Consider the following 14,345-nt stretch of genomic DNA (forward strand, 5'->3'; position numbering starts at 1 on the left):
TGTACTGCTGCTATTCTGATTACTCCTCCCAACCCTGTGAACTCTCGTGCCGAGAAAGGCAAGGGGCAGCAGGTGCATGGGAACACGACCACTGTCGGGGTCCTCTCCAGGTCGCACATCGTGATGACTTGGAAATGTGTCCCAATACCTTCATTGTTACAGGATCAGAACTCCCTAACCACAAGCACTCTGGTACTGTCTTCATGAGCAGATGGCGGTGGTTCAAGGGGGCAGTTCACCATCACCTTAGCAAGTGCAATTCGGGACGACAGGCTCTACAGTCCTTTACCTGGCTTGGGAACACTTCAGAAATGACCAGGAAACGTGAAACACATTGGCAAACAGCAGAATGGAAAAGGCCGTGAGAAGAGATCTCCTTTCCACGTGCTGCAAATTCCTCAGCTCCCGTGCTCAATGAGATCTTAGTTTTGTCATTCGGTAAACTGAAAATTGTGGACTGCGGAAATACTTCAGGGACAGCAAAATCATGAGAGTGTCATCACCTGGAGGGGGCCCTGCAGCCCACGCACCCCATTCTGACATGGAAATATATCACTGGATCAAAATCCTGGAACATCCTCATGGACTGCAGCAGTTCATGAAGGCAGCTCACCACCACTTTCTCAAGGGCAGTAAGGGATGGGCAGTTAAATGCTGGCTATAACAACAAAGCCCACATCCCTTTAGCAAATAAAGGACTTCTGGATTAAAATAATTTATCAAATTTCTTATCCCTACAGCTTTAAGCCCCAACCACCCTTTACTTATGCTCATAGCTTTCTGAGTACTGACTGACAGATGGTGGAACATGCCATAACACACACTAGCCAGGTAGCAAATCCCTAACTTTTGCAAACAAATTAACCTCAGGTAATGAGCTGGGCCAAGCTGGGTTTGACCCACTCTCTGGACTCACCGTCCATTCTCCTGGCCAATTGTGGAGGTTCTGAACAAGCTGCATCTTTGCACGTGGAACAGTGTGGTGAGGGGCTTGTTGACATGGTCACTGATCCTGCACTGCTTTAGAGTACCCTCACAGCCTCGAGACGGAGCCTCAACTCTGATCAATCTCTGCTAAAACTTTGTAACAGCCCTCCAATGTTCAAAGGTATGTTAAAAACTGGTGATTGATATAATTAAGAAAATAAAAAGTATTGAATGCTTTAATGAATTGAACACAATAATTCAGGAAACACTAAAATAGTTAAACAATAGAGGTACAGTGATATCTTGGTGTCCCCATATTTTCCTGGAAGTGTCACTGTAAGTCGATAGGGTGCTAAGGAAGACGTAGGGCACACATGCCTTCATCGCTGGGAACACAGAGCTGAAGAAGCAGTGCGAGGCAGAGGAACTGTGGACAGCCAGAATCTTTCTCCTGGTGTAGAAATGTCAAATACTGGGACGGAGAGCTTTAAGGTAACAGAGGGGAAGTTTAATGTGCAGGATGAGGTTTTTTTTGCACTTGTGCTTGGAATGTATTGCCGGGGGTGGTAGTGGAAACAGATACAATAATAGCTTTTAGGAGGCTTTTATACAGGCACATGAATAAGCAGGTGAAGAAGGAACATGAATCACCTGCAGACAGAAGGAGTAGTTTAATTTGGCATCATGCCCAGTGCAGTCATTCTGGGCCAGTGGGCCTGTTCCTGTGCTGTACTGTCTTATGTAAACTAACCAAACTTACCCACTTTTCTTCACTTTACCCACAAGGCCTGGAATTCCTATTTCGGTGGGCTTATGCAAGTTCAGGACTCACAGCAGAGAGTGGTTCCTCGCTGGATGTCTGTTTTGGAAATGTTTACTATCGTCGGTTCATCTCAGCTACTCATTTGAATTTGCTCTCTCCCAGCATAGCACTGGTGTCTCACTGTTCGCTCATGAAAATCTCTGCCTTATTAAGTCCATTAGGTGAGTCAAATAAGTCCCAATCAAGGCAGCAGGTTACTATTTCATTTACACCATCTAGTCGGAAGGCTCAGCTTCAAGAGGAACTCACCTCGATCCACGAGTGAGCAAAAATTCAACATCAGTCTAAGTATAGGGCCAATCAGCCTTAAACATTACATTCTTAGGTAAAATGCCAGGACAGGGAAACTTGCTCCATAACTGTTTCTTCCAGCAATGCCTTTTTTTGTTATATTCCACAATAAAGTAACCACTCTGCCTTGCCTGCAGTTCCACAAAATACAACATTTTGAGGATTTGAGATTACAATAAAAAAATTAAAATCTAATAAAAAATGGAGAGAGGCTTATGAATAAACCTGGGCACAACATTTGGATGTGGTTACATTTTAAAACGTGAGTCAGAGAGGTCACGTGATGTCGTACCATTGATCGGGCGCTTCCCTGAATAACTCCTACCAAAGTTCTTTACAACCTGTTTATAAGGCTCTCATATAACCTTAATAAAAGCAATGGTTAAAAGGAAAAATTGTGGAAATCCTACTGGTGGCCTTGCACCCCCCGGAGCGTCTGGAGTTGAGGGACATGGAAGTAATGGTGATGAGGTCTGCTCGTCCGGTAGTTCCTCTGAGCCTGTGGAAGGTCCAAGGACGGTGGCAGCGCGACGCGGTGACAGCTCGGGCAGTGACCTCGCAGCTGCGATTCATGAGTTGGCTGATGTAGTTTGGACTTTAACCGGCAGGATGGACAAATTTGAGAGTCATTTAGATCTTATTATGCAAGAATCTAAGGAAATGAAGCAGACTTTGGAATCTTTAAATTTGTGAATCCAGGATTTAGAAAATAATATGAAGAGTGTTGTGAATAGATTACAAAGCCTGGAGAAAGGAAAAGATTCCTGGAGGACTGAGAAAGTAAAAATAATGGATAAACTGGACTCCCTTGAAAACTATAGCAGAAGAAATAATATCAAGTTAGTGGGTTTAAAGGAGGGACTGGAAGGAAGGGACGCAGTAACTTTCTTACAAAAATGGATCCCTAAAATTCTGGGGAAAAAACATTTTGATGAAGAATTAATTATAGAAACAGCCCACAGGACTTTACTCCCCCGACCACCTCCAGAGCAAAGGCCGCCCTCTATACTTATACGCTTTTTGAAGTATCAAGATAAACAGAAAGTATTATGAGCTGCAGCAATAGAGGAGAGAGAGAGAAATGGCCTATTAGAGTTTGAAGGCGGAAAGATATTCTTCTTTCCAGAAATTAGTGTGGGGCCTTGTTAAGAAAAAGGAAAGACTTAACAAGGAGGTTATTAAAGAATAAAGGTCTTCAATATTCTTTATTATATCCAGTGAAGCTGAGAATTACTCTGTTGGATGGAGGGAGGAAATTTTTTACTAACCCCCAGGAGGTGATAAACTTCATTCAAAAAATATCTGAGACATTGTGATTCAGAATATCCTTCTGGAACAAGAGGCTTAGAAAGATGTATCTTGGACAAAATATATAAAGAAAATTATTTGATTTTCTTTATTAATATAGATTAATTTTAACAACATAATCTTGAACTTCGAACCTGTATGATTATGGATGAAGACTATAATGATTTAAAATATTGATTATGCATGGTCTTTTTGAATTATACTACTTAGGAACTATATAGTTCATCTAATTTTGTTATAACTAGAATGAATAGCTTTGATTATATAGATATCACCTTTTTATATGCTTAATTTTTGGTATGGATATGTATTAAGTTACAATATTTAGGGTTATATTTAGTAAGTTTCTTTGAAATCTCTTCTTTATTTAGATATATTGCTATATTGATATTTACTTTCAATATTATAGATTATGTTAGATATTTAGTAATAATGGGCGTGGAATATAATTTATTTTTACAGGTGTTTAATTAAGGATTTATTGGCGGAGTGGATAATTTTTTTGTCTCTTATTAATTATATTATATGTTAAAGAATGTCCATCTTTAGTGTGATGTTTATCAGACCCCACAGTAAGAGGGGTTAAGGCTCCCTTCCCCCATCCCACCTTCACTCTGTCTCCTCTTCTAGCTGCCTATCACCTCTCATGACTCTGCCTTCTTCTACTACCCATAGTTCTTTCCCCTTAGATTCCTTCTTCACCTCTCCTGCCTATACCCTCCCCCATGCCTTGATCTTTCCTCTGATTGGTTTTCCACCCTCCCCCCACCTTCTTTATAGGGCCCCTGCCCCCTCCTTCTTTAGCCCTGACGAAGGGTCTCAGCCTGAAATGTTGACTGCTTCTTTCAATGGATGCTGCCCGACCTGCTGAGTTCATCCAGCTTGTTTGTACGTCTTGAAGGCGCCATGGACTTGGAGCGCCAGCTGGGAGGGGTTTTCTCCCTTTCTGTTTCTTTGTTTATTTCTTTTTTCCTTTTATTTTCTTTCCTCTTTGGTTTCCTTTCTATTTTCTATACTCTATTGAAAACGTCACTCAAAGAAGAGGGATTAATTTATACTTTTTTTGTGGGCAGGAATTATCAACCAATAAAATCTGATAACTACGAATAGAGCAATTACATTTTTAAGTCTTAATGTTAATGGGATAAATGGACTGATAAGAAGGAAAAAAAGGTCCAGGCATATCTTAAAAAAAATCATATTGATATTACCTTTCTTCAAGAAACTCATCTAGCAGTGACAGAACATAACAAATTAAAGAGAGGATGGGTTGGTCAAGTAATAGCCTCCTCCTTTAATTCTAAAGCCAGAGGAGTGGCAGTATTGATAGGGAAGAATTTGCCAGTGAAGGTGCAGGGTACTATCGTGGATCCGGCCGGGAGATTTGTTATGGTCAATTGTCAAATATATTCAGAATCCTGCACACTTTTGAATTTATATGCCCCCAATTATGATGACAGGAAATTTATCCAAAATATTTTTTTGAAAGTTGTTCAAGGATATGAAAATATCTGAATTGGAGGGGATTTCGAGTTTTGCCTGGATCCAATTTTGGACAGATCAGTTAAAAAAGTCGTGAAGGTCAGGGCAGCAAAAACCACCCTGGCCTTCATGAAGGACTTGAATATAATAGATGCTTGGAGACTGCAACATCCAAGGGAAAAAGACTACTCTTTCTACTCAAAACAATATGATTCCTACTCTCGAATTGACATTTCTAATATCAGCTAAATTAGAAAGTAGGATCATTCAAACAGAGTATGCCGCTAGACTACTCTCAGACCACTCACCTTTAATTTTATCAATTGAAATGCCTGATAAACAAAAACATTATATAGGTGGCGTTTTAATCCTTTGCTGTTGAAAAGACCAAAGTTTTGCAGTTTTATTGGAGCTCAAATAGAATTGTTCTGTGAGACGAACTCACCCTCTACTGCCAATAATTTCTTATTATGGGACACATTAAAAGCATACTTAAGAGGACAGATAATTGGATATGTTAAGGGCATAAAAATAAATACGTAACAGAATTAAATGAACTGGAGAAAGAAATAACACAATTAGAAAAAGATCATCAGAATTCAACAACAGAGGAAAATTATAAAAAATTAGAGTATAACACAAAACAAACCTATAGAATAGAAAAAATGATACTAAAATCAAAACAATACTATGAATTAGGAGAGAGAACCCATAGAGTACTATCTTGGCAATTGAGGGTGGAAGAAACCACCAGAACAATAAATACGATTCAAACAGGGGAAGGTCAGATTTCATATAAGCCAAAAGAAATAAATGATACCTTTAATTAAGCAGTTCTATTCCGAACTATACAAATCGGAATCAGTGGGAGACTCACTGAAAATTGATGATTTCTTGTCTAACTTACAACTTCTTAAATTGAGTCAACAAGGTCAGGAAGAATTGAATCCCCCTTTTTCTGGGGATGAAATTGAAAGAGCCCTAGGCTTATTACTGGCTAATAAATCGCCGTGAGATGATGGTTTCCCCCTGAATTTTAGAGAAAATTTAAGGATCAATTAATGCCCCTTTTTATGAGGGTTGTGACTCAGGTTGAGGAGACCCATACACTACCAGAATCCTTTTCAACAGCAATTATTACATGAATTCTTAAGAAGGATAAGGATCCGCTAAAACCAGCATCTTATAGGCCTATCTTACTTTTAAATGTGGACTATAAAATTATAGCAAAGGCACTGGCTAGCAGATTAGCTCGATATTTGCCAAAATTGATTAAATCCAATCAAACAGGATTTATTAAAAATAGACAATTATCTGATAATATTGGCAGACTATTGACTATATTACATTTAGCTAAAACGAAGGTGGACCAGACTGTAGCAGTGGCTTTAGTTGCTGAAAAGGCCTTTGATAGACTTGAATGGGATTTTTTATTTAAAACAATGGAAATATTTGGTCTAGGCCAAATATTCATAAATTGGATAAGAGCACTTTACCATCAATCTAAGGCCAAAATAATTATGAACGGGCAGACTTCACCAGTTTTCTCTCTACATAGATCTAGTAGACAAGATTGCCCACTATCTCCAGCTCTATTTGTTCTGGCAATAGAACCATTGGCTGAGGCTGATGGATGGGTTCCAGGCATAAAGGGGTTTAAAGTGGCCCAGGAAGAAGATAAAATTAATTTATTTGCTGATGACATTTTAGTATGTTTGGCTGACCCGGCTGGCTCTTTGGTAAGACTTAGGGCCTTGCTGGACAATTATGGTATAGTCTTGGAATAAAAGTGAAATTTTACCTTTAGGTAGAGGAGACTATGCCCAATATCAACATGGCACACAGTTTAGATGGTTTAAATCCAACATGAAGTATCTGGGGATTAGGTTTAATTGTAATTTGGATGACCTTTATAAACTTAATTATCTCCCCTTGCTGCTGAATGTCGAGGAGGACCTACGTAGGTGGATAAGCCTGCCCATCACACTGGGCAGGGTAAACTGTATAAAATGAAGATAATGCCAGGAATTCAGTATCTTTTTCAGTCTTTACCTATCCCATTATCCAATAATTTTTTAAAGATTCTCAATGGACATATTCGTCTATTTTTATGGTCTGGTAAAATATCTAGAATCTCCATGGAAAAATTGACCTGGGACTATAAATTGGGAAGGTTAAAATTACCGGATTTTAAAAAATATTATTTAGCTGCACAAGCACGTTTTATTGCTTCTTTTTTTGATGAGACAACTATTCCTTCTTGGGTTACAATTGGCTCACATATGGTAGGAGAAGAGTTGTCAGGAGGATTTATATATAAATGGGACTCTAAATTAATTAAAAAGAATACAAACAACCCTCTACTGAGACATGTAATTTATATCTGGGAAAAAAATTAAACAACTTATGGGTCTTAAAAAAGGAACATCCTCAAAGATGCCTCTGTCTTGGAACAGATTAATACCCATGACTCTGGGCAATAAATTTCTAGTCACCTGGTATCAACACAGTATCAGGTGCATTGAAGATTGTTATAATCAGCAGAAGCAATTTAAGTCTTTTGAGGGACTTAAAAATAAATATAATTTATCTAACACATTCTTCTGCTATCTCCAATTACGATCTTTTTTGAGGGACTGTTTGGGTCCATCACTGGCCCTACCAAGGTGATCAGACATGGAGATTCTAATTCGAAAGGGGAATACAACTAAATTTATTTCTAATATGTATTCTTTATTCCAGGACCAATGCCCAAAGCTTGGTATATACAGATTGAAGGAGAGATGGGAGTTGGATTTGGGCATTGTAATTGATCATCAATGCTGGTCCCATCTATGCTTGGACAGTGTTACCACTTAACTTTTTTACATCAGTTGTATCTCACACCAGAAAAAATACATAAAAATAAACCAGAAATTTCTGATAAGAGTTTCAGGAGTGGCATAGATATTGGTACCTTTTTGCATTCCACTTGGCTATGCACGAAACTGAGATCTTTTTGGATAGATCTGGGGGAGGTGCTGGGAAAGATTCTGGGGATGGATCTCCCTCTAGACCCAGAATTGTTTCTTCTGGGGAACTTAGCAGTTTTGAAAGTTAAACTCCCCAGGAATAAATCCAAATTTATTAAAATTGCACTCTCAGTGGCCAGGAAGTGCATAGCAGTAACATGGAAATCCAATTCCCTTGTACATATTGATCATTGGAAGAAAGAAATGCGAAGTTGTATACCCCTTGAGAAGACTACCTATACCCTTAGGAATGGATACACTATGTTCATTGAGATTTGGCAACCATACTTGGATTACTTAAATGCCCAGATTGGTTAAAATATTTATTTATTTATTTTTAATTAATATATCCCTTATTATAAGCTAGTTTCTTTCATTTGTATTTTAAACTGACTGAGAGCTGGATGCCTACTCTTCTTTTTCTTTTTTTTTTCTTTTCTTTCTTCTTCTCTCCTTTCTTTCCTTTGTCTTTTATGTTTTTTTCTCCTTTTTTCTAAATGCAGGGAGATAGTGTTGGGATAGGTGCTCTTTTTTTTCTCTTGGACTTATTAATGTAATTGAATTAATTTTTTCCAATATGTATTAATTGAGTCCTTATATTCCTTCTTTAAAAAATTAAATAAAATATATTAAAAAAATTTTAAATGTGCATTTCCTTGTTGCATATTTCAGAATCCGGATGAAGGGTTTGTTTTTCAAAGTTCTAAGTAAATTTTATTTTCAAAGTGCTGTACAGTCGGCCCTCCTTATCCGCGGGGGATTGGTTCCGGGACCTCTCACGGATACCAAAATTTGCGGATGCTCAAGTCCTGTATTCAACCTGTCTCAATGCGGTGGATCTTAGGACCCAGCGGAACGCCAGACCTTATTTAACCTGTCTCAGTGCAGTGGACATTAGGACCCAATGGTAGAGATCTGAATCTGCAGCGTTTCTGTTCACGAAAATAATCACGATCGCGATTGAAAATAAAATGGAAATAATAAAGCGATCGAAAAGGTGAAACGCCATCGGTCATTGGAAAAGCGTCAGGCTACAGTTGGTCAACAATCCGAACAATTTTAAAGGATAAAGTGAGAAAGGCTGTGCCCCGATGAAAGCTACAATTATTACTAAGCAAAAATTGTAGCCTTATTGGGTTTTTGATCCTCACATCAACCAAGCACGGTGGAGAGCGCACTCGATAGCGGTCTGTCACTGGATCGAACTCGAGAAGTAGTTCCTGAGCCAGGCGCTGAAACATACGTTCTTAAGTGTTTTATATGCATAGAAAGGTAAAATATATACTATATACTAAGCCAAACATTTGACTAACTGACGCTAAATAATACCGGATGTACCTGTTCCGACTTACTGAGCAAGAGAACTTACGATTTTTTTCAATCCTGATCCACGTTAACCTACGCACATCCTCCTGTATACCTTAAATCATCTCTAGATTACTTATAATACCTAATACAATGTAAATGCTATGTAAAATAGTTATCATACTGCATTGTTTAGGGAATAATGACAAGAAAAAAAAGTCCGTACATGCTCGGAAAAAAACAAGTGCCGGAAGAGCACTTCTGGGTGTTCACGTTGCGGACCTCGCGGATAAGGAGGGCCGACTGTATGTCACCATATACAATCTTGAGATTCATTTTCTTGTGGACATACTCAGCAAATCTATAGTATCGTAACTATAATAGCATCAATGAAAGATCAACCAGAGTGCAAAAGGCAACAAACTGTGCCAATGCAGATATAAATAAATAGCAATAAATAATGAGAGCATGAGATAATGAGATAAAGAGTCCTTAAAATGAGATCATTAGTTGTAGGAACATTTCAATGATGGGGCCAAGTGAGTGTAGTTATCCCTGTTTATTCAAGAGCCTGATGGTTCTAGTTGTTCTTGTACTTGGTGGTGCAAGTCCTGAAGCTCTTGTGCCTTCAACCTGATAGCATCAGTGAGAAAAGAGCATGTCCTGGGTGGTGGCGATTGCTGATGATGGATTGCAACCCAAACCATGACCTAAACACTTGACACTTTCCATCTTTGAGAATGCTCCCCTCTATAATTTTTGGGATCCAACACTGGTTCACTGCATCAATAACTTCACATGCCAAGCTACACACAGATGCAGGAGGAAAGGCAGTACCATTTTCTTACATGCCTTACCGTGGGTCAATGGGGCAACTCCTACTTGGTTAACCCTACTTTTAATAGAAATGACTTGAAGGTGACCAGATGCAGAAGTAGAACGTAGCTGTCATCTATTTTTTGTCCAATTACAAATCTGAGTGAGCCTAAGTTCTGGCTGACTTGGTAAGGAGTTCTGCAGGCCAGTATTTCTTGTAATGCAGCCAACCACAGAGCTGACTTGGCATATTTGATCTCATGACACAACAGCTTGAGAAAGTGCAGCAGTCAAATCCACAAAGGCAGTGTTAAATCTTACGTTGAGTAGATTGTGCGTTCAGCTGGAAGCCATCATTAATGAACATTAAATGCTCTTGGTCTACTTTCTTGATATTCGTTCAAGAACACATATTTTTTGTACTGCCTCTGGCTTCTGCATTCTCTCTTCCATATATCACCCTCTAGATCAGAATTTTTCTTACTTTTGCCATGTGAAAATAAAAAAATGAGTTTCAAAATCAATTTCAAACTCAGGTAGTCTCCATTATTTTCACTTGAAATTAGAATTATTCTACCGCTCAGTTCTTGTCTAATCCATCACTTAGACTACATAACGGAGCAGATGTAGCCAGCATTAGTGCAGTAAGTCACTTAGTTGTCACTTATTTTTCCCGTTTGGCCTGCTTGTGGCAGCTACGAGTTCAGTCACCCAGAGACACTAAGATACTCCCGTGTCTTAGGCTTGTTCCTCCCTCCTTAATCCACCATTCCAACATCTTTTTCTCTCCTGCAACAAAGAATCTACTGGAGGAGCTCAGTCTGTTGAGCAGAATCTGTTGGAGGAAAGGAATTGTGGACATTTTTGTTCAAAACCCTGCATCAGAACCCTGAGCACATCAATACAGCCTGTCTCCAAAGAATCACTTCATCCTGCATCTTAAGCTCATAAGGTGTTGCTTCATATTTTGCTTAATCTTGCATGCAATTCAATCTTTTGAGAACACCTTTTCAGAATCAGAATAAAGTTTATTATCACTGACTTATATCACATATAATTTGTCGTTTTGTGGCACCGATACAATGCAATCAATCCTGAAGTTACCTATCATTAATGTTAACCAGGTCCTTTTTTTCATGCTCTGGTTTAGCAAAATGAAAGCCAAAAGTGCATTAGGAATGAGTTTCCCTTGTTGTTCCCCAGTTACTCACTTTGGTTACTATGGCAATTCACTCCCAAATCCCTGACTTTGGCCTACAAGAAAGTCAAGTGCAGAAGATGCACAGAAGCCCTAAGAAATGACAACTTTTGGATTCTGCTACTGATTGGATACAAATAGTTGTCAAATATAAACCCTAGACAGATCGTAATTTTCTTTATTTCGTCATTTTCTTGAGAGGCGGACAGCTTTGCTATGGGCAGTATTCCTCATCTATCCCTCTGTGCCATTGAGAAGATGGTGATGCAGTCCTTCAGCTGAAGAAGTAGCATAATGTTGTTGCAGAGGATGGAGTGGATCCAAGATTTAAATCTGATGATAATGCAGCGGACACATTTCTCAGTTAAGTCAGAGTGACAATGTTCCCATAAGAGAGCTGCCCTGGTCTGTCTTGGTGACAGCAGTTGGGAATTTAGAAGGCAATGCTGGAGAAATCTTAACCAATTAATGCAGGGTTACAGAAGGAAACTCAGTCCCAACACAAACTATATTGGAAGAATTCAACAAGTCAGGCAGCATCTGTGGAGGGAAATGTACAGTCAGTATTTCAGATGGAGAACTTTCACCTGCACCTGATGAAGGGTCTCGACCTGAGACATTGACTGCTTATCTCTCTCCACAGATGCTGCCTAACCTGCTGATTTCCACATTTGACACCATAAGTTACAGCATTTGCAGTCTCCAGTGCCTTTCTCCCCAATACAGTTCAACTCTCAGTTGCCCATCTCAAGTTAAATCAGAGCATGAGAAAAGAAATTGGGTTAAATTGGTGTACAATAAACTTTGTACTGATGACAAGCAGAAGTTTCTCAAATCACTCAAAAAGATGAAGCAACATCTATGGAGTTAAGGAAGAAACAAGTGAGAGACGGGGAAGAAGAAAACTAATTCTCTTTAGCCAGACTTCAAAGACAGACTGATTAGCTTCCTTGTTCAATAGCCATTACAGAGACCAACCATCTCGATGAAGAAGAAGGAACAACACACTGCAAATATGAAGTTGGGCTTAACGTACCTGCTCCTGGAGAAGAGGGCTCAAAAACACTGGATGAGTCACTGTACGTATTTGATGCTTGCTCTGACAGCTTCTTTTTGGCACTACCATCGGAAGATTTGTGTGCTTTCTTCTTGTTTTTAATAAGAATCTTGCCCATCATCTCATTTGGGCTTGGAAGGGGAACGCCTGACTCAAGCTAAAATATAAGAAGGAATGCTAAAACAACTTTTCATCCAAATTTGGTACAGGAGAAGTGTCACAAACAAATATTTTATTAAGCTCTATATTACTCCGATGGAGTGCATATTTTTTTCCCTGAAACTATACAGGGACCAATTAGAATTTAGATCTTGAACAGGAGTTCCCAACCTGGGGTTCACAGACTCCTTGCTTAATGGTATTGGTCCATGGCATAAAAATGGTTGGGAACCCCTGGTTTAGAAATTATATAAATTCTTTTTCACTTCACCTCACACTTTTTTTTGTTATGAACAATGAAGCCAGTAAAATATTAAAATGATTGGTGAAAATGAAGCAGTAAGATTGCCAGTCCTTCTCATCCAAGCCCCATCCGCCAGTTTTCATCTTCACATTATACCTCCAAAGAAATGTTAATCACCAAGAAGGGTCACTGTGCTGAAACGTTAACTCTGATGCTGCAGTGCTTTTCCAGTGTTTTGTGTTTGCACTTTACAAAGATGAGCACATATGAGACAAATGAGAGGAGATCACAGCCATAGACAGGAAAGTAAGTGGGTGATAAACAAAAGCTTCCTCTACCCTTCATTTACTTTGTTGATAATGCCCTACCAGAAAAAAGTGCGCCCCTGGTTTGCGAAGGTGTGGATTATAGCGCTTAGGATGCCAGATAGTGTTATGCAACACTGAAGAAGCACAGCTGACAGCTAGCTTCAGTACCACAAAAATACAACTGCAGATGCTGTGGATCAAAGAATACGAACACAATGCTGGAAGAACTCAGCAGGTCAGGCAGCATCCGTGAGGAAAGAGTAGCCAACGTTTCGGGCCGAGACCTTTAATCAGGAACGGGGGGGAAGAGAGGACCGAAGCCCTGTAATAGAGATAGGGGAGGGGGTAGGGCCTCGAGGCGCCAGGTGGAAAACCAATCAGAGGAAAGATAAAGGGGGAAGGGGAGGGGATAAGCATGAAAGAACTGTAGAGATAAAGAAGCAGTAAGTTGAAAGGGGAGAGAGGCAGAGAGGGACCTGGGATAGGGGAAGGGGAGGGAATTACCGGAAATTGGAGAATTCAATGTTCATACCACCAGGCTGGTGGCTACCCAGACAGTAGATGAGGTGTTGCTCCTCCAACCTGAGTTTGGCAGTAGAGGAGGCCATATATGGACGTATCCAAATGGGAATGAGAGGCAGAGTTGAAGTGGGTGGCAACCCGGAGGTCCTGTCTATTGTGACGAATGGAGCGGAGGTGCTCAACAAAGCAGTCCCCCAATCTGCGTCAGGTCTCGCTGATGTAGAAGAGGCCACACCGGGAGCACCGGATGCAATAGACGACTCCAGCAGTCTTGCAGGTGAAGTGTTGCCTCACCTGGAAGGACTGTCTGGGGCCCGGAATGGTGGTAAGGGGGGAGGTGTGGGGACAGGTGTAGCGTTTGTGCTTGCAGGGATAAGTGCCAGGTGGGAGTTCTGTGGGGAGGGACGTGTGGACCAGGTAGTTGTGGAGGGAACGACCCCTGTGAAAAGCTGAGAGGGGCAGGGAGGGAAAGATGTGCTCAGTGGTGGGGTCCTGTTGAAGGTGGCAGAAGTTGCAGAGGATACAATAGACAGGACCTCCGTTTGCCACCCACTTCAACTCTGCCTCTCATTCCCATTTGGATACGTCCATACATGGCCTCCTCTACTGTCATGATGAGGCCAAACTCAGGTTGGAGGAGCAACACCTCATCTACCGTCTGGGTAGCCTCCAGCTTGGTGGTATGAACATTGAATTCTCCAATTTCCGGTAATTCCCTCCCCCTCCCCCTTCCCCTATCCCAGGCCCCTCTCTGCCTCACTCCCCTTTCAACCTACTGCTTCTTTATCTCTACAGTTCTTTCATGCTTATCCCCTCTCCTTCCCCCCTTTATCTTTCCTCTGATTGGTTTTCCACCTGGCACCTTGAGGCCCTACCCCCTCCCCTATCTCTATT

The 14,345-nt window shown here is 40.3% G+C and overlaps 1 protein-coding gene across 10 annotated transcripts in view; it reads right to left on the reverse strand.

Annotated features, from left to right (window-relative positions):
- LOC132403025 (1-phosphatidylinositol 4,5-bisphosphate phosphodiesterase beta-1) overlaps positions 1-14,345 on the reverse strand; it is a 1,013,243-nt gene that overhangs the window by 228,501 nt on the left and 770,397 nt on the right. For all 10 annotated transcript variants that reach the window (XR_009515160.1, XR_009515161.1, XR_009515162.1 and 7 more), the window contains one exon: positions 12,198-12,375. Coding sequence is in view for 7 of the 10 variants with exons in the window: in XM_059986239.1 (XP_059842222.1) it covers positions 12,198-12,375 (178 nt within the window). In the remaining 3 variants the exon portion in view is untranslated. The remainder of the gene's footprint in view (positions 1-12,197; positions 12,376-14,345) is intronic.

This window comes from Hypanus sabinus, chromosome 12, assembly GCF_030144855.1.
Source record: "Hypanus sabinus isolate sHypSab1 chromosome 12, sHypSab1.hap1, whole genome shotgun sequence".
In the NCBI taxonomy this organism is placed as follows: Eukaryota; Metazoa; Chordata; class Chondrichthyes; order Myliobatiformes; family Dasyatidae; genus Hypanus; species Hypanus sabinus.